The 19,591-nt window shown below is 41.2% G+C and overlaps 1 protein-coding gene across 4 annotated transcripts in view; it reads right to left on the reverse strand.

Annotated features, from left to right (window-relative positions):
• Window positions 1-19,591, reverse strand: part of LOC308060988 (serine/threonine-protein kinase Sgk3) — a 61,433-nt gene that overhangs the window by 19,314 nt on the left and 22,528 nt on the right. The window contains exons 1-5 of one of the 4 annotated variants that reach the window (XM_080380389.1): window positions 17,400-17,516; window positions 9,695-9,900; window positions 4,794-4,877; window positions 2,869-2,941; window positions 15-90 (exon numbers count right to left, since the gene is read on the reverse strand). In XM_080380389.1, the coding sequence (XP_080236515.1) occupies window positions 15-90; window positions 2,869-2,941; window positions 4,794-4,877; window positions 9,695-9,772 (311 nt within the window). In that variant the 5' untranslated portion in view covers window positions 9,773-9,900; window positions 17,400-17,516. The other 3 variants (XM_080380386.1, XM_080380388.1, XM_080380387.1) reach the window with 3 other exon arrangements.

The following is a 19,591-nucleotide window of genomic DNA, read 5'->3' on the forward strand; positions in this document are numbered from 1 at the left end:
ATTAAACTACTTACTGATTGCATAACTCTGGCTGTCTAACTAAATTTTGAATGAATTCATTCAGTCCTGCTCTTCTCTGTTTAATGAAATCTGAAAAAAAAGATAGATTTATTAGAATGATCAGTCAGCTCACAAAGACGACTTAGTTTCAAATTTAAGGGTTTTTAGGACTTAAACAGCAGTTAAAAAGAGGTTGGTTCACAACCTGTTCAGAACAGGATTGGTTCTACACATGAAAATCAGAAGCTTAAATCATTCAAGTGAGTTGAGAGAACAAATTTCACTTTTTCTTCAACAGTACTTGAAAACATAGAAAGCTAGATGGATTAAAAGTACATGAAAGTGCTTTAAGAATAGTGTGTAACCATAGTGGGCTAACCTGTCCAGCCTTCATTGCACAGGTGAGCCCTTCAGCACATGATTACATTCAAAAAAATCCCCCAACAAAACACAGGCAAAACCTGACATCAGTTGTACAAAGTCAAGTTTTTACATGAACAAGCAGCATATTTCCATAATATATGTACAGCAGTGGGAAAGCTGCACAATTCAACCCACCAGCAGGCACTTTGATGTAACCATTAAAGATAACTAAATAAAACCACTTTTCTTTCCATTTTGGACATCACCTGTAACATAAGAAAATAATCCTCAGAATCTTCACCCTCATCCAAAGCTTAAGACATGTAACTTTTCTTTAGCAATATGGAAAGATACAGAAGATTTGAAATAGAAAGAGAGCTCTAAGATGAAACAGTATAAACCAGAATAATCTTGTCTTTCATTATTCCTATCAACAATAATCTGCATGGAATACTTGACTTGCGATTCTTTCTGTCGCACATAAATTACTGACAACAATTAAAATTTTGAATTAAAATTAAATTTCAGTTAAAAGCAGTATTGCATATAAAGAAAAATTATCATAATGTTTCAGGGATATAATCCCCAAACCCTTATGAGTGTATTTAATAATCCCAAATTACTGACATCAAACAGGAACATAAAGATGTTACGGGAGTCACCAACATCAGCAGTTTCAGTACAGTAGATCTACAATGCCATCTGACACACTAAGCCTACAGAACTATCCCTGTTGCTGAAGATAAAAACACCTGCATCATGTCAGCTCAAATTTATTCTGTAATTTTCTCGTTCTGTATTCTGACTGGTTTCTGTGATTTTCCTCTGTCCCATTTCTGAAGTTAAAACAAGATTAATTTTGAAATAACCTAAGGGACAACAGAAACGGAACATTTAGATGACAATGTATGTTATGACAGTATTTTTTGGTATTTTTAGGAAAAGGTATATACAAATTCCACTCTACTGCACTCCCATGCAGTAGTACAATGCTGCACACATCGACAGAAGTAAAATACCATTTCAAGGTCTGTAAAATATGTGACTTATTTCAGGAGTCAGCAGAAACATTGCATCAAATGCTTCAATAAATCAGAGTTAAGAGAAAGATTTAGATGACCATCATTGCTCCATCTCCACCCTGCCCCCCAGCAAGAAATCTTGAGAACTATTTAGTTTCTCATGCTTCAAGGATTTCAGCATAGTTTATGGAAATTTAAAACAAGCCTGAGGGAGTTGTTTTACATATATAGTTTTAATAAAATTTTAGGCCCCCCCACATTTAAATTCCAGTTTCCTAAATCTGACTCCAAGAAATCCACCTGTACATTTGGCTGTACTGCAGACCAGGCAGCATGACATTACTAGGTCTTCAGCCAACTCTAAAAACCCCCAAGGTCAGAGAAAAGGAAAGAAACAAAACCAAAACAAGAAGTCCCTGTAGACACAATACATGTAAAACTTCTGGCAATAATTTACATCTTCATCAGAAGAGGACATCAGAGCTTGGATACTTGCATTTAATTATTGTAATAAAAAATAAAAAGGAATTTCACATCAGGATCCAGGAGATTAACTGTAATTGTCAAAACATAATTTTTTTGAAGAAGTCTAAAAAACCCCAAAACAACTCATTCCAAGAGTTCAACACCTTTGGATCCATTTGTTTTTCACAAAGGAGAAAATGAAATTATTTAAACAGTGCAGGAGGAGATGCAGCTACACACGCAGTCTGATCACATCACCAAGCCAGGGGAAGGCAGGAGGTTCCCAATGACCATCAGAAAAACCCTTAAGTAAAATGGCCTGAATGAAGGCTATAAAGACACAGAGCAAAGGTCTGGCCTTGCCATTTGCCTTTTTATTTATTCATTGGTGGTACACCTAGGTTAATGCACTTTACAAGTGATTTCTTATTAGTATTTTGATAAGGACAGAGCAAGCTTCATTGGGACCTATCGCTGTTAACTTGATCACATCACGTTCACATAAGATGGGCTCTGTAAGTGGAGCAACAACAGGAAGAGATTCATTTTCATCTAAATTGTACAAGGAAGCACATTTAGACACAGAGAGTTCAAAAGCCTTCAAAGGTAAATCCTTTAGTTACTTCCCCCCCACCCCCCAAAAAATGAAAGTCACACAAAGGAAGTTTAAAATTTGCCAGGCATATGTTTAGCGGGTTTGGCTTTTGCTTTTATAAAGGAGCAATTACACTGACAGTTCAGAAATTCTCACAATCCTGAATACTGCAGGCTCAGGAGAAGCTATAGCCTTCAGTGCAAAAGAGGCACTGGGCCACTGAGCAATACTTTGTTCACGATCACAAGGTAGAGAATCTACCTACGCTAGTCCCTGTTCTTGACTGAGGCATGACTAAACTTTGGTTTAGTCATTGTTTTGAGGACTGGTGTAAAACTCATCCAAGATAGCTGCTTGTAGGCTGGAATAGATCAATTTTCATATAAAGAAACTGACAAAATGAGTAACAAGATAACAACTTACCAGGATCAAAATTATCTCCAAATATTCTCTTAGCTGGAATCTTCAAGTTCATGGTGGGAAATTGCTTCTTTAGCTGAAAACAAAACACATACAATTCGATTGTACTTACACATTAAAGTACCTAGAAATAATTGCATTGTTTGTTTTCTGATGAACAGTTTGAACATCTGATTATTAGTAATTCTGCTCATCTCTTCCATCTTCTCTACTCATACACTTGGGGGAAAAAAACCAAACCCAAAACAATTTGTACTCTGCTTGTTTGCACCAGTCATACCCTTTTAAATTCAAAGGCCATCTCAATTTAGAAAGCTAAAGACAACTGCAGCCCTGCATTAAAAAAAAAAAAAAAAAGCACAGGCTAGAATCTTGGGTGTTTTTTTTCTTGCTTGTTTGCACAGGAGTGTATGCATGAGGTTTAAAATGGATTTGGGACACAGACCTCTGGGTTCTGCCCAAACAACATTCTTAAGAGCTTTAGAAACCACAGGTGGGCTACCTCTATGTCAAATTTGTAACCAGATTAACAGCATGTTTTACAATGCTGCATTTGACAATTTAATTGTAGTCTACACTTGATAAGCTGGCCAGAAGATCATATATAATAGCACTGAATTTATAAAAAAACCCTGACATGAGTCAAGCCTGGATTATATTTGCTTCATTTACAAGCATTCCAGAAGAGCAACCTTACCCTCATCCTCTTTAAGAGAGTAGTTCAATACAGTAGCTGGCAATTCTTTCCTTAGAAACATCAGTATCTCTTCCAGTTAACAGCACAGGTTTTTTAGTGTACTATACCATATGAATTGGAACTGCATGGAATTTAATTGAACTGAATGGGAACTGGACTAAATGTTCTCCTGGTTATGCTTCCCCAGGACCTTCACCTCTACAGGTTAAAAAGACCAGTGCTGAACAAACTTCAGCAGAGCAACATTAATCTGAATGGTAAGAGAATATGGTACGGGGAACAGGATCACCAAGGCTCACTCCACAGGTATCAAAATGGGGATACTTTTGTTTTCACATCGCTTGCAAGTCTATCCCCAGATGCAAGCAAAGTATAGCATGGTATATCCAGGCCGACTTCTGCTCAGACTTTGCAAGATAGCCCCAAGTTCACCACCTGCATTTGCTTACCACTGCTGTGCAAAAATCCAGGTACAGTGAGACAGAAAGGAAAAAAGCCCAAATACTTCCCACAGAGGCAATGGAAGGGAAATAGAGGCACAGGTAAGCAGCTGGTAATTTTTCTTATGGAGATCACAGAGGAATTGTTTCTTCTTTGTCTCTAAACATGAAGAACTGGAGAGAAGTATGGACACAGGACACAGACTGCACATCTGAGCAAGTATCTGCCCTGCTTGCCCACTATGTAAAACGGGCCAAATCCCCTTCTAGCAACGAACCCAAGAAATCCATACTGAGTTGCTGAAGAGGCCTATTTTATTTGGACCGCTGCCAAAAATATCGGCTATGAAACTGTAGATAGGAATGGCTATGACTAACTTGAAAGTTTATATCAAGAAACAAGGATTCGTTCATTGCTTTCAGTACTTCAAAGTAAAACACTTACTTTAAGAGAACTTTACCTATCTAGATGTTTTTAGTTTTACAGCAATTTTTTACCACCATGAACAAATGCACGTTTCAGATGTTTTGACAACCAGTAAATTAGAAGTTTCTCTCATGAAACTATGACCCCAAGCAACAATTAAAAAAGTGACAAATAAGTGGACTGTGAGTCTGAAATTCAAACAAACCGAAGTTTTAAAACCCCACCTTGTCATTTACTTTAAACAGGCTCCTATGATTATTGAATGTTGACTCAAACTCCTCAAGAGGAAACTAACTCAAACTGTAACACTGCCAACAAATGTTGCTCTATTCTGCCGTAATTTCATAGCTTGCCTTTTGCTTACCGTATTGTAGAGTTTATCAAACTCTGCATACCGTCTGAAGACAAACCATTCATTTCTGCCAACTGAGACCAATACTTTGTAAACCTGTAGTAACAAAGATAAAGTTACTGCCAACAGCAAAGTTTAATAAAACCTCCCAGGTTTAATCCTGTGGTGGAAATAAGGACAGGTTGTTAAATATATTGTGTAAAAATACTTTTTAATATACACGTTTCTTACAGTTAAATCACAGACAACACAAATGAGTAAAAGAACAATTAGAAAAGAGTCTGACATTTTACAGAATTTTTTTAAACACCAGGTAAGCAAAAACTAATACCAATGCACATCTAATGGATTTTCATAAATTAGTTCAGATACAACAAGAACACCTGGCCACCAGATAGCAGTCTATAAAAATCTGCTACTTTATAATTTGTAATAAAGACTAATATTAAAAAAAATTAAACACTGAAGACTGCCTTCACCAAAACCTAAAGAGAAAGCACACATGAAAAGCAGTTATAAAAGTAACTGTTTCTTGCCACATCTTGAATACGTTTTATAGTCAGGGTCCTGGCAGATGACACAATTGTTCAGGGGGGGAAAATGCTGCCATGGCTGAAACACAGCACCGGCTACCTAACACACAGCATTGGGATCAAGGGACATGCAGCTGGAACCTGCTGCACAGTTCTGGCCACTCAAATACCATGACAGCAGAGGACTTCAATAAACCAGACAGATTGCCAACCCCTGGCTTCATAAATCTGGTTGACAGTTTCGTGTCCAGCAGGCTTCTCCTGTCTCTTATGCAGCTAGTTGAGCTCCCTTCTCCACATTCTTTTACTTTCAGAAGGAGCCTGACTATTCCTTCAGAGGAGAGAATGGGCACAGCAAGGAAATGAGTGCAAAAGGCTGCCAATTCCCAATGTAGAAGACTGGACCAATGCCCCCTTCTGTCCTGAAACAGCAGCTTACCTCTCTCCTTTTAACTCCCACAGTGGAAGTGGCAGCCACCACTGTATTTCTTAGCTCCAGATTAGCATTTATGCTACATTAACTGCCCAAATATGCTGCTCTCAGTCTTCTCTGGGGAATACAGGAGGCTGGACAGAAGCGTCCAGTAGCATGTTGATGAGACTTACTCTTAGAATTAACTTTCTCTTACACTGCTAAACAATCATTAGCATAAAACCTAGCTACACACCTTCTAGAGCATCCCTAGACTGCAAACAGCAAAAGCTTTAGCTGCAGACACTTAAGTACAGTCCTCCTGAACTAGGTATCTTACACAGCAATCAAGTCCTGCAAGTAATGTTCAAACACACAACACCTCCACTCCCCATGACTGCATGGCAGCTCAATGCCAACAGGCTTAAGCAGCAGGCTACGGACAACTTCTTAAATTATCAGAGCAAAACGCACAGACTGCAAAGTTCATGGGCAAGCGTAACTTCGGATGATATTCACCTCCTTGGCAACCTCAAAATTAAAACACTTGTTCTTGAAGTAGACCAACGACACAGTCAACTTTTTTTTAATGAGAGAGCATAAAAAAACCCATATGAGGTCATCCAGTTCACATCATCACTGAAGCTCCTGCATACCCAACCAAGGAGAAACTGCAAGTTTAACACTTAGGGAAGCACTGAGTGGTAAAAACACATGCAGCATCTAGAAAGATTCTGGTAAACTCCAAAAACATAACATGTCTTTGGGCTGTATTACTACTTTCAGCTACACCCATGTAATGATTTAGGGGTGTGCAATGCCTGTTTCTAGGAAGGGGAGGTGGGTAGGGAGTCTAGCCTTACTCAGATAATAACCTTTTCAAATCTAATTACTCCTAAACCAAAACCAGTTTTAGAAAACTCCTAAAACATTGATAAGATGTATCCACAGCTTGTAATATGTGGATAAATAATGCAAAACTTTGAGAAAGGAAAAAGGAAGAAAAAGAAACAGAGTTCCTGAAAACACCACTATCCCAAACATCACCATAAACTACCTTCCCAGAAACAGACAGGATAGGGTCCAGCTATTTCTTGATGTGATAATTTCTTCACAAATCAAGTCACTGAAATTAGAAGTCTTCAATTCTGTTTTAGTAGCTCACGCTCACGGATTAAACATTCAATTTGTATTAACCAGAGATAAGTAAAAAAGGTAGGCTGTTTTCCAATCTCAAGAGAGCAAGCACTGAGAAAGCAAGGAAACTATTAAGCATCAACAAAATAAAAAAACCAACAAGGCTTGGTATTAGTATGTATCACAGGTCTGAAACAAAGTTTCCAGATTTAATCAGATAAACAGCACCCTTGAAAGGGATTTCTTGATATGCCTGTATATGACAGGGGTGTGAAGGGAGGTAAGAACAGGTCAGAAGAGAAAATTAAGCCTCACACATCAAACAGCATAGGGACAAAAGCAAGAAATGCAAGACAAAGTTATTTGGCAAAACAGGCAAAAGAACAGCCCACTATGCAGCCAGGACAGAAGAGCAGTTACTATATCCTAGATATGGTCCAAAACAAGCATTTTGCTTTTTTTATGAAGAAAGTAAATGATCAATCTTCAGAAAAAGGCAGGACAGCAAACTAGAGTGGATATACATAAAGTCTGGTTACCACGAGTTAAGTGGAAGCAAAAAAGCTTCCCTGCCAGAACACCCAAAAAATTCAAACATGAAATTATTTGTCAAGAAAAGAATATTGGTAGTAAATGTAACAAATGTATGCAGTATTTAACATAACCAAATCAAATATTCAACAAGAGGTTATGAAAATGCTCAGGAGGAATGAAGAGTTCATTTCCAAAAACAAAACTTAAAAGCTTGACTTATCAGAACGAGGACTGCACAGAGACACGATTGTTTTAAAAAATGCTGTATCAGGGCAAAAAGAAGAGCTAGTAAAAGCTAAGTTGCACATACTTGTCTTGTTTCTGTGCCAGCATTAAGTGAGCCACTGTAAAGTCTGAGCTGGAATTCATAGTTTCGATTCAGGCCAGTGAGATTCTAGAACAGTCTCAGAAGCAGTAGTGATATATACACATATATATATATATATGTATAGTGACAGTAAGGTGAAGATTATATGAAACAGTCACCTGAAGTCTTTCCTAGCCTTTATCACTTTAACTTTTCCTTTCACCCTAAGATTCTTACTGTTCTTTATGGAAATGTCACTAACATCAGAAACAGACAGCTATACCTACCACAGATTTATTTCCTCCTGTACCCCTCTCCCACCCCCCACCAAAAGCAGTGCTGATGGGCTTCAGTCATTAACACACAGCTACAAAAGAGGAGACACAGTAAAAGCATTGACAGACACATGCTGGAATTCACAGTTCCTACCAGGAAGTTTAGTATGACCCTCCTGTTATCAAATCCTAAAATACATGCGATAATACTCACAAGCTTGGTTGTGAAAAGCAGTTCTTGCCAAGCTGCTAATTATTCCCTGACGCAGAAAGCAGAAGCCACCCAGACAAAGTGTACCTCCACACAGTGCAAGCTGGGTTGGATTCACACACACACCACCCTCCCCAATTTCTTAATTTTCCTACTCTTGCTTGTATGGCTTCCTAAAGGGCACACCCAAAGAAAGCACTGTTAAGTTACTAAGGTTGTCACACAGAACTTTTGGTAAGATGGCCTGGAAATCACAACATCAGTATGCACCGCAGATGTACCACACTGGGACTTTTTAATAGCAGAACTGTCAGCACTGAGGCAACACCTGTTTTGCTGAAGTGTAGACTTTCATGAAGTTTTTTCTGCTCATTTGAGTTACACATGCATGCAGTGGTTTAAAGGATTAGTAAAGCTCTCTTTTGCTTGTTCCCTTTACCAGCAATTCCCCAATTTACATCTTGATACACTTGTAGAATCAAACAGCATTATTCTTCTCCAAGGAAGGGAGGTGAAAGGGAAAGGCAGATACATAACTCAAAGTAAATCTTTGTTTTGTTGTATTCTTCAGACAGCAAGTCAGTCTAGGGGTGTTTGCATTCCACATCTGAAGAGTGACTAATTCACAAGAGTGACTAATTCACTCAAAAAAAAAAAAAAAAAAAAAAAAAAAAGGCAGCTTAGAGGAAGTTGCGCAAGAGCAATGAAATATTTTGAGCTTTTTAAAGGAAGTACTATGATGCTGTCTTTATATCCTAGCACACGCAGAAGCAAAACAAAAATCTAGGTCACAATATTTTTCAGTGTACAACATAGAGTTACTCCACAGAATAGGAAGATTTCACTTCCAGAAAATCAAATTGGGAGGCTAAAAAAGGCAGCAGCAGGGAATAACAAGGAGTAGAAATTGGAACAGGGTAGGAAAAATCTTGTATTAGAATCAGAAAACAGGAAGGAAGACAGAAAAAAGTTCCTTTAAAAATTTGATTTTTCTCTTTTACACAAAAATATTAAAATTATTTATATGATATTATAACAGGAAACAAGAAAAAAATGGCCATTATAAAACCAAACTACAAAAAAAAAAAAAAGCAACTAAAACCAAAGCCATATCTTTTCCCTTTACAAAATAAATGTTTTCTTGAAAAATCATGTAGGATGCCGAATCTTAATTTGATTTGGTACCAAAATGTTACTTCTGCATTCAGACACCTATGTGTGTATATATAGATATATACAAGAAAGCACTGCTATTTGGGGGTAAAAATACCAGAATTTTGTACAGCCAAATTCTTTCTGCAGAAAGCAACACAGTTAAAACACTGTAAAACATTCACAACTTCTCACATTGGACTATGGCCAGTACTCACAAGAGCAAGTAAGCAGACTTCCATAAACTGGTTTAAAGTAATACCAAGCTTAGTAGTAAAAAAAAGAAAGTAGCACTTCTAGGCAGTAATAGCCCATGTATCTGCCTACCGTGCTTACACTCTGCTATACTTACAGTAAATCTTTTTTTCTTCTCTCTATGTTCATCAGAGCTCGGAATGCTAACACTTGGGCAGCTTTCTTTGAGATCCATTGTATGTGTTCTTTTGACCAATTCGTTACAGGACCCTGCTTCGGGTGTTGCAATCAGAAGGTATCTTCAGTGGTACTGATCCAAGATACGCAGCTTTTCTTGAGAAAATGTGAATTCCATCATGTAATCTTAAAGTGAACATAGAAGGAAAATTAAGTATGGGAACACTTAACTCGCAGTGCTAAAACCTGTGTGACAGGAACTTTTCCTGGCAGGAAATGAACTTTAACATGCACATATACAGCCATAACTATTATGACTTTGCAAACTGTTTCATGCTTGTGGTCCCTTCACCAAAATCACTCACATTCTCTAAGGACACAAGCACACCCAAAAAAACCCCACTGAGTTGTACAGACGTACTGGGAACACATTTGGGCCCACTACAGGCAGTACTTTGAAGAAACAAAGATAGAACATGGAGAAATAATTAGAGATGACAACCTGGTATCAGACATCTGAGAAAAGCCACTAACATGTACATTCAGAACAGTTAATTTCAAAAACAAAGGTTTTCAGCTGCATGAGTCGGTACCACAGGGCATTTCAGATTTGTCAGAACATGCTGACTGTATTTAATTATCACATCAGAGATGAAAGATGACAGGAGAAAAAAAAATAATTTTTCATGTAAATTTTAGAGGGACACAGGCAGCACCATGTGTCTGAGTATCTACTTTCTCTGCCCTCTCCTCCCCCATACTTGACATATTTTGTGTTTAGCAGAACAGTAGGGTCATCCATTACCTCCAGTCAAACAGTTAGCATACTTGCAGAACTTGAGAAGGGTACAAGACAAAGAGGCTAATGACATCAAATAAGCAGAGAGCTTTGTATTACCTACAGGCCCCTTCACTCACTGACAGACAGTATCCTCCACACCTGCTTGGAGCACAGTTTCCTGGACCCCACTGCAAACAACAGGAACTTCAGCCCTGGCTAAGAGCTGTGCCTAAGTACAGGCCTGCAGAGCCATCTGAAGTGGTTTAGTGAATGCAGCTCAGCTTTCAGAACATTATGTGTCTGACCACTGAGAAAAATTTTTTAGAAAGAAGAGACCGCAGTTCCCTTCAAAACACCCAGAGGAAAAAGGAGTGCCCAGTTGAACACTTGAGTCTGTATTTTCTTAAAACAGGGAAGTATAAAAGCAAACTGTATATTTTGTATCATAAATTCCCCAAACCCACAAACTAATCCAATGCAATTCTGCTATTAGAGACACACCCATATTTATGCTGGCACAAAGGCCAAAGCCCCGGGAATCCAGTGAAAAGATTTGTTCTTGATACCCAACTAGTCTCAGTCAATTGACTATTTTTCTTGTTCTCAAAAGCCAGATCATCTCTCTGGTTCAGACTTCACACTATTATTCCTCCTGTAGCCATTTAAAATTAAGTAATTTTCAAAGATCTATCAGGTGACTGTAAACAAAAAGGAGTGTTTGAAGCCACTGTAATCACAGTTAAGTGATAGCTCATCCACACTGCAATATATTCACAGTACTATTTTTAGTTACACCTGCATTTACCTTAATGTGATTGTTCCCTACTTCACTGATTAGGAATTACAGCGCTGAGCAGGGTTAAGCTTCCCCCCCACCTTTATTTGACTATAACAAAGGTCATCCAAGCCAGTTACACAGACCTTGAGTTTGAAATTGGTTTTTCTTTTCCTTCTGCAAGCCACTGTTAAAAGCTTTACTACAACAAGGCACAGTTCCTATTTTCCACAATTTTATACTGGCATGGGATTAAGACTGTTCTTCAGCCATTGCCACACACTAAAATTAAGATCTAAAGGTTAACTGTGCTTTTCATCATTGGAGGTCCACTAAAATAGTCAATAAGCACCACTTTCAGTAAGCATTTCACTAAGCTTAGACTTTACTAAGCACTTATGTCAATCTTGAGCTACTTCAGGTCCCACGCCAGGAACCAAGCACAAGTCCCTGTGTTTTAGCTGTCTTCCTGCTCATCAGAGAAAAACACGTAAAGCTTTAAAACGGATTAGGTGTTCCCTGACTAGTATCACTCCCTATCTTCTCTTGTAAACTGACATTCATTACGATGGTTCCCAACATGCCTGCACTGATTCTCACAGTACTTCTCTCATCCCTCTTCGTTTTTTAGTTTTTTAAATAGCAGTACAGAAGCATTATGAATTAAAAGCTGTAGTCCAAAGAGTACCACTTGGAAGACTGAGCTTTATTCCAGATCTGAAGTTGAAAGATCTACAGGAAACAAAAGGAGGAAGTGTCACCCAGATTAATTCCGGAAGAGTTTACTCATCTTACTAGGGAGAAGAAGAATAAATCATCTGAGAAGCTGCAACTGCAGTATTTGTGTTTCTTTCTTTAAGCTGCCTGGAAGATCACTGGCTGTGATTATTTTCTTTCTCTGAGGCATCTCCTCAGAGTTGTGACTGGGTCACCAACACTAAGCTGAAAATGCATTTCTTCCAAGTTTGTCAGTTCAGTTTGCCACTAAGCTTAGGATCAGAGCTTTCTTTCAATTTCTATCTGCCACAAGCATATCAGCTCTTGAGAGCTTCTTCTATCTGAACTGTATGTCAGCTGTAGGTCTGACTGTAGAAACAGGGATAGATTTGCCTTAATCTTTGCCATGCTCCATCGAGGAACACAGCTGCAGTTTTCCTAGCAGGTAAAACCACTAATGCTGTGGTAACTACATGAAGTAGTAACAGAGAACAAACAGTAGAGACGTATTTTTATCCACAGTTTCAAAAGTGCAAACTGCAGTGTCTTGAGGGTTGCCAGATACCAGTGAATTTAACAAACATTGTCAGTTGAGAAGTCTCTGCCTCTGGTTATAGCTTTTCCTGTAACTAAAAGCAGGTAGCCCCTGGCCCCAATGTTGGTAACAGGCAGGAAAGAGATGAAACTTCAAAAAAACAGGCAGCAAAATAAATCCACTTAAATCATATTTGGGCACTAGTGAAAGAGCACATAGATAATGCAAGACAGGTTAACACTGGCACCAGTGTTGTCCAGGAACAGCTAGAACTTTTAAGCTGCCACAGTATCTAGTCCTGGAACAGGGGAAGGCACAGACAAATGTGTTAGAGGAGATCAGAAGTCACACATCCTCCTGGCAAGGTTTCAAGCCTGTCGGCAGCTACACTATTCATTCTCTACTCTACATGGCGACTGTCAAAAAGCAAGCAGTATTTTCACAGTTTCCTGCAGAAAGCCACAACAATGTCAAATTTCAGGCTGACCCTTGCCTCTGGTAAAAAGCATGGCAATAACAGAACCCTAACACTAAGAACACATATAGATCTACCATACCCACAAATTATAATGCATTCAGGAAATTGGAAGTATTTTGTGCAACCTCATAATAGCTACATGCAACAGGCAAACAATACGTAGTGTAACGATACATAGCAACCTCTTCTGATTTCTTTCTCCATAAGCTAGGCTCAAACGGTATTAGAAAAGGTTTCTGAAATTCAGATTACTTTATTCTGTACTGAAAAATTTTCTTTTCTAAATTGTAATGGCCTGAAGATGATACCATTACACAACCAAAGACCTTTGTTCTAGGTGCTTATGAGTCAGTCTCTGCCAAGAAAGTTCAAAACTTGATTACAAAGCTGTGTGCTCACCTGCTGCAGCCAAATTGCCTTAAATGCCTCTACAGCCACTGCAAATCAGCTATCATACCCATTCCGACTCTTTGAGCAATACGAGGGAAGCAGTGACAAACAGTCAAAAACCCTAAAAGACAGTCTTCCAGCAAGCATGCTTGGAAGAATCACCAGGATCCATGCACACCCACTGGAAGAGAATGGCCATTTCCCTATACACTAATTATCCACCTAGAAAGACTTACTCTAGGACTGAGTCACCAGTAAAACCAGCTGCTGAAAATCCCAAGACTGTGATTCCGATTACAGAAGGAACAACAGGAGACAGTCCTATTACCTGCTATAAACATCACCCTCCTTCCTCTCACTTTAGAGAAAGTATCTATGGCATGCTTTTCATCACTTCCTCAGTCTTCACAAATATCCTGATAATGAATCAACATATCACTGGACATTAAACAATCTTTGAGAAAGCCAGGAAAGTCAACTTTTCCCTCAATTGCTATATAATAAAATAGAATCCCACTCTTGTTACCAGACAAGCACCTGACACACAGGAAACAGGAGACAAGGTATTCAGAACCCAATGCAACAGAAATACAGGATGAGGAGAACCAGGGACTGTGGAAGTCGCATGCTTCATAAAGAGTCAAAAGCAAAACACAGATCACTAATCTATAAAGAAAGATGGATGGGCAGAAGCTGTTGAATAACTAGGTTCTGAAGAAAGCAGGTTTCACCTAAGCCATTCTTTCAAATACCACATACATATGATAATTTTAGTACAGGAACACTGAACATCAGTGTAGACCTCTAGAAATATTCCAGCTGAAGGAAAAGGAGTACACTAACCAGAATACCCTAGTCAATCCTTGGCTTATCTCTTCACACTCCCTTCTACCTACAATTTGAGAGAATTCATAATTCCGTCATTGGTATAAAGGAAAAAGCCTGATCCCTGTTTACATACCCACCCCGCTACCTTGCATTTTTTTAAACCTCTGGTGGCACCACTATGGAAAGCGAACCACTACTCACAGCAATGTGGGCAAAGTCCAATTCAATGGGTTATTTCTATTCATAGAAAAGTAGAACAGGTAAAGTAAAAACTCAACCAAGGGAAAGAAATAAATTACTCCTGGTTTTTTTGTCTTTATCAAATTTCCTCTGGAGAAGTCAGGTAAACATTTCCTTCCCACAATTCTACTGTACCCAAGAACATCCCTTCTGCCCCACGTTCCAAAATAAGCTCCAACAAATTACTCTTAATTGGCATAACAAGATTCATGGCTTGGACTGCATCTATTTGCATTCATGTTTATTACATGACACAACACAGGTTCTTCGCCATGGTAAGCGAACCCCAAGTAATAAAATGGGTCTAAAGAAAAAATACTGCCAATAACAGGCAGCTGTCTTTTAATCCTCAGCACAGGTCCACAATAATTTTATCTTTAGCCTGTGTACATTGTATCTGGAAAGGTTACTATGTGCCTCAGATGGTATGACTTAAATAGCAGAGCACATTAAAAAAAAATAATCAAGTTTGCATCACACTTGCAACCTGCATGTTTCCTGGAGTGCCTCCTCAGCCTTCCTATACACCAGGTCCAACTAAAGTTAAATGCAGATGCCTAGGATAGCACAGATCAAAAGTTGTAGCAAGAGCACTACCAGCTACTTTCAAGAGGTCTTACAAGCAGTTGATACCAACCACTTGCAACATAGTGAGTTCTACATAAGAGGGCAGTCAGACTTCATTAAACACAAAGCAAGTATTCCCAGCCTCATTTTGCCCCTCTTGATGAAAATTAAGTGGGAACAATGCCCAAATATACTGCCCATTTTTTTACATGACTTCAGGAAAAGTCACCAACTGTTCTCCCTCTGTTTCATCACAAACACAAGAGAATTCTGATCTATTTAAGATTGATGTTATTGCTGATACATCAACATAAAATCCAGTAACTTTCTTCATGTACTATAACTGGCAAAAGGGTAAAAATCCAGACAGCAAAAGGTATCTGGCTTTTAAAATGAAACACATAAATCCAAACTACAGTTCACAATCCAGAAAAGCTTTGTAAGTCTGTGCTCTACAGAGCGCATGGCTGCCTAGAACCATAAAGCTGTTTGACAATGAAAAGGCAACAACTTAAATACTGGAATATAAAAGTAAGAGAAAGAGCCTTTAGCAATATCCAAATTGCATGCCCTGTTCACCATCACTTGATTTCTCATGTTACATTAGTGCAACTACAGCTAAAATTTTATGTCCATTCTTCTAAGACAAGTTTACCAACTCCTGCAGGTAAGAGCATACGCTGACCTCTCATGTTATTTCAGTGCTGCACGGAGAATAAGGGGTTTCAGTTCTATAAGGATTCAGAGAACAGTTGTTTATGCATGTGTAACAGAATTTGGTGCAATAATGTCAGATGTGGTGAGACTATAATTTACAATCAAAGGTGGGAATTAAGGTTGGAAAGCAATTTTAACACAATTCATCATCATCACATAGCCACTAATTATTATTTCTTCACTTTTAAAATTATCAAGGTTGTTAAAATATCCAGTACTTCTCAAGTTAAACATGCTGTATTTCTCACTTAAACGAGCATCTCAAAGTATCTTTCAAGAGACAGGCCAGTTTCCTAGCTTTAAGTTATTAGAAACACCACACATGGGGACTACCTTGACACTAACAGTGAACTTTTCAAAACGCTTTCTAAAAGCTAGCAACACTTTTTTCCTGAGATCTAAAGTATCTTAAAGCCTTCAGGAAAACATTCCCCCACACACACCTTCCTTTTTTATCATTAGTTCATATTACAGTCATTGAAGAGACTGATGTGCAGGTGAAGACTGAAAAGAAAAAAAATCAGAACTACTTTTAGACACTCAAGAGTGAAACACGAACATTAAAAACCCAAAATGGAGTTAACATCAGCCTTTAAAAATACAGACTCATTCTGCATGACTCTATAAACACACTTAATATATGTATGAAAGGGGATATAAAAAAAAAGAACAAAACCCCCAACTTAGCTGCAAGAATACTGCAGCAAGTGATCTTCACAGAAATCCTCAGTGCCAAATAACTGGAAGAGCCGTAACAGCATTCAAGTGACATTACTGCGTTGAAGCGAAATGCAGTACCAGCACGAGAACTATCTTAAGTTTAAAGGGGAATAAGAAATGAACATTCCATACTGCAAAATTACTGCACATCTAGAAGCAGAACAGTTACACCTTTAAGAGCTGCCAGAGGAGGCATATTCACATAAATATTAAAAAAAAAAGATCTGTCAAAACAGCTTTCGTCTTAACGCTTTACAACTGCTTCTTAATTAACCTCCACAAAATTAAATTCCTCAAGGGTACCTGAATCCCTGCAAGCCACCTAAGAAGCTTTCGTTTTGCAGGACGAGACCTCGTCGGTAATCTCCCTCAGGTTCGCTGCGCTCTTCCGAGACACCAGCCACATACCGGCTGCACCGCTCGGAGGAAGCAGTAGGTGCCGCGCCGGTACCGCCCCGGGGCATGCCCCGCGCCCGGGGAGCAGCGCAGCGGACCCGCACCCCCCACCCCCCCCTGCCTCCCGAGCTTGGCCACCAGCTCCGCCGCGCCGCGCGCAGCTCGGGGACGAGACCAAGCCGCTCACCTCCACCCCGATCAACCACTTCTCGGCTCCCTGGTTTCTAGGAAGTTACAGATTTCTCACATTCCCGGTCCAGCGGCGCCGCGGGGCCGCCCCCACCAGCGCCCGCCGCCGCTCGCCCGCGCGGCCATCGCCCGCCCGGCGGCGCCCCGCCGCCCCGCGCCCGCCCCCGGAACCCCGCAGGCCGCCGCACACGCGGCCCCAACGGCGGCGAACAGCGAAAGGCGGCTCCGCCCAGGAGAGGAGGCCGCGCCGCCGCGGGAGGCCAGCGCCCGGCAGGGCCCCGCACCGCGCCTCACCGCAGCGCCGAGCGGCAACGGCGGCGCACGCGGCTGCCCCCTCCCCTCGCCCACGCACCCCGCACGTGCGGCCGCCGCGCCGGAGGGGGGCGGGCGCGGGGGAGCGGCGCGAGCGGAACGGCGGCCCCGGGTACCTCCCTCCGCGGGAAGCGCGCGCGGGGCCGCGCCCGCCGCCCCGGCCCACCCACGGGCGCGCCCGCCGGGCCCGCGCCCCTCCGCCCCCGCGGCGCCAGGCTGCGGCCCGGCCGTGACGCGGCCCAGGCTGCCCGCCGGCCAGCGACAGCCCGCAACGCCCCCGGGGCCGCCGCGGGGCCCGCACCCTCCTCACCGCGGGCCGCAGGCCGGGGCCGGGAGGTGAGGTTTTACCCCCCGCCCCTTGTAAAAAAACTTACAATTCCCCCCTTCCCGATTACAAGTTCCCGCTTTCCCCGCCCCGCCACCGCAGCCCCTGGGGGGGACACGCTCCCGCTCCTGCCGGCGGCTCCTCACAGGAACTGAGGAAAACCGGCAGCCTCGCGGCAGAACGGCCGCCCTGGTAAAAATACTTTCACCCCCCCAGCCCGCGCACATGAGGGGCTTCCCGCAGCCCCGCGGCGCGTCCGGCGGCGGCCTCAGCCCGCCGGCAGGGCTGACCCTGCACCAGCCGCCGCTGCGTGAGGGCGCTGCCCTTCCTTCCTCCTGTGCGGGAGCGGTAACACACAAAAATGAGGTCGGTGTGTAGTTTAGGGAACTAGCACTGTTTAGGGAACCGTTTCTGCGCCCTCTGAAATTAAAAGGGTAAGTTTCAATGCCCCAGTTAAAATTCAACTAGACCTCTTAAAACAAAGTGTAACTCGGTTTTTCCTGAGCAGGTGGAGGCCATAAAACAGTTACAAAAATACAAATTCCAGAAAAAAAAGCTTTCAATGGCAGGATCGCTTCCGCTTCGTTTTGTTAACTAGATCTGAAAGCACAGGCCAGCCAGGCGTCAGCAGGGATTCAGTCTAACAGAACAGACCACCACACCCATCACACTTAACATCTCATGTTTACTGAGGATCTGCTACAACGTCTGAAGGTGTAAATTCACCATTCAGACAGATTAAGAGACAAGGAATATCTAGCGCCAACAGTAACACTCAGGATGAGGTAGAAGCTTATGCCATTTTAGCTTCCTCCATATAAATACCTGAAATGGTTCTTGGGATTTCAACTGACATGTAAAGAATGAGCACATGTGAAAACGCAGCCCATTCCACTGTCTTAACTGATGTAACCTAGGTGCCTCAAAACCCCACAGGTTTTTGTCTGGAAATTACTCTATTGATTATGGAGAAGCCCCATGTTCTACAAGCGTGTCTTCACAAGACTTGTATTTGGGCCTGATGAGACATGATGATGCTCATTTCAACAGCTGCAGGTATTGGCAAGTGTCTGGCAAGTAGTGATTCGGGAGATCCTGTTTCTGAGCACTCCTACTGCAGTATTCCTGCATAATACTACACTCATGTGTCAGGCACTGACAGTCATCCAAGCATTCTCCAAAAACAAACCAGAGAAGCAGCCTGGCATTATTTAAAATACGTCAGTGTTTGGATTAGCATGTTGTAACTGTGTACACACAAGCTGCAAGTCAACTGGATCACAAACTCTCATTTCAGTAGAGCCCGCACAGGAAGAAGTGAGGCATTTTAACATCCTAACATGCCCCTTCCTGATTTTGGAGTTTTCCTATTTTGGGGTAGGCACTGCTAGATCCAGGGACCCTGCACTGCAGCAACAGCCTTCTCTTGCTCGTTCAGATCAGGCAAGGTATTTGCCTTACATTCATTAAAGAAACTTTGTTAGCACTTCTGGTTATGAATCCCAGAGCAGAACACTTTTGAACTTCAGTCAGTTAGAATTAACTTATTGGCAAGTAATTTAATCAAGTAATCTGTATTCAAGAACTATTTTACTTTAAAGTTGTTCAGCAGTGTTCATCTGCCTGGTTGATAGTTTTCAGTTAATCATTCACTTGTCAGCAGATCAGTTGAATGGAGCCACTGGACTGATTTACAGTAAGTAAAAGGGCCTCAACCCAGGAAAGCCAAGATGACCCTGGCCTAGACATAATTTAATTCTGCCTACCTGGCCACACAGTCTAAGTCCTAAACCTTTGACTAGCGGCTGTTTGTCCTTCCTCACAGTTAAAAGCTCCCTGAAGACTGGGCCGTCAACCAGTTCATTTTACACAGTTCCTCTCACTATTCTGGAGCTGTGCTCAATCCT

The sequence above is a fragment of the Falco punctatus genome, assembly GCF_963210335.1.
Source record: "Falco punctatus genome assembly, chromosome: 3".
NCBI classification, from domain to species: domain Eukaryota; kingdom Metazoa; phylum Chordata; class Aves; order Falconiformes; family Falconidae; genus Falco; species Falco punctatus.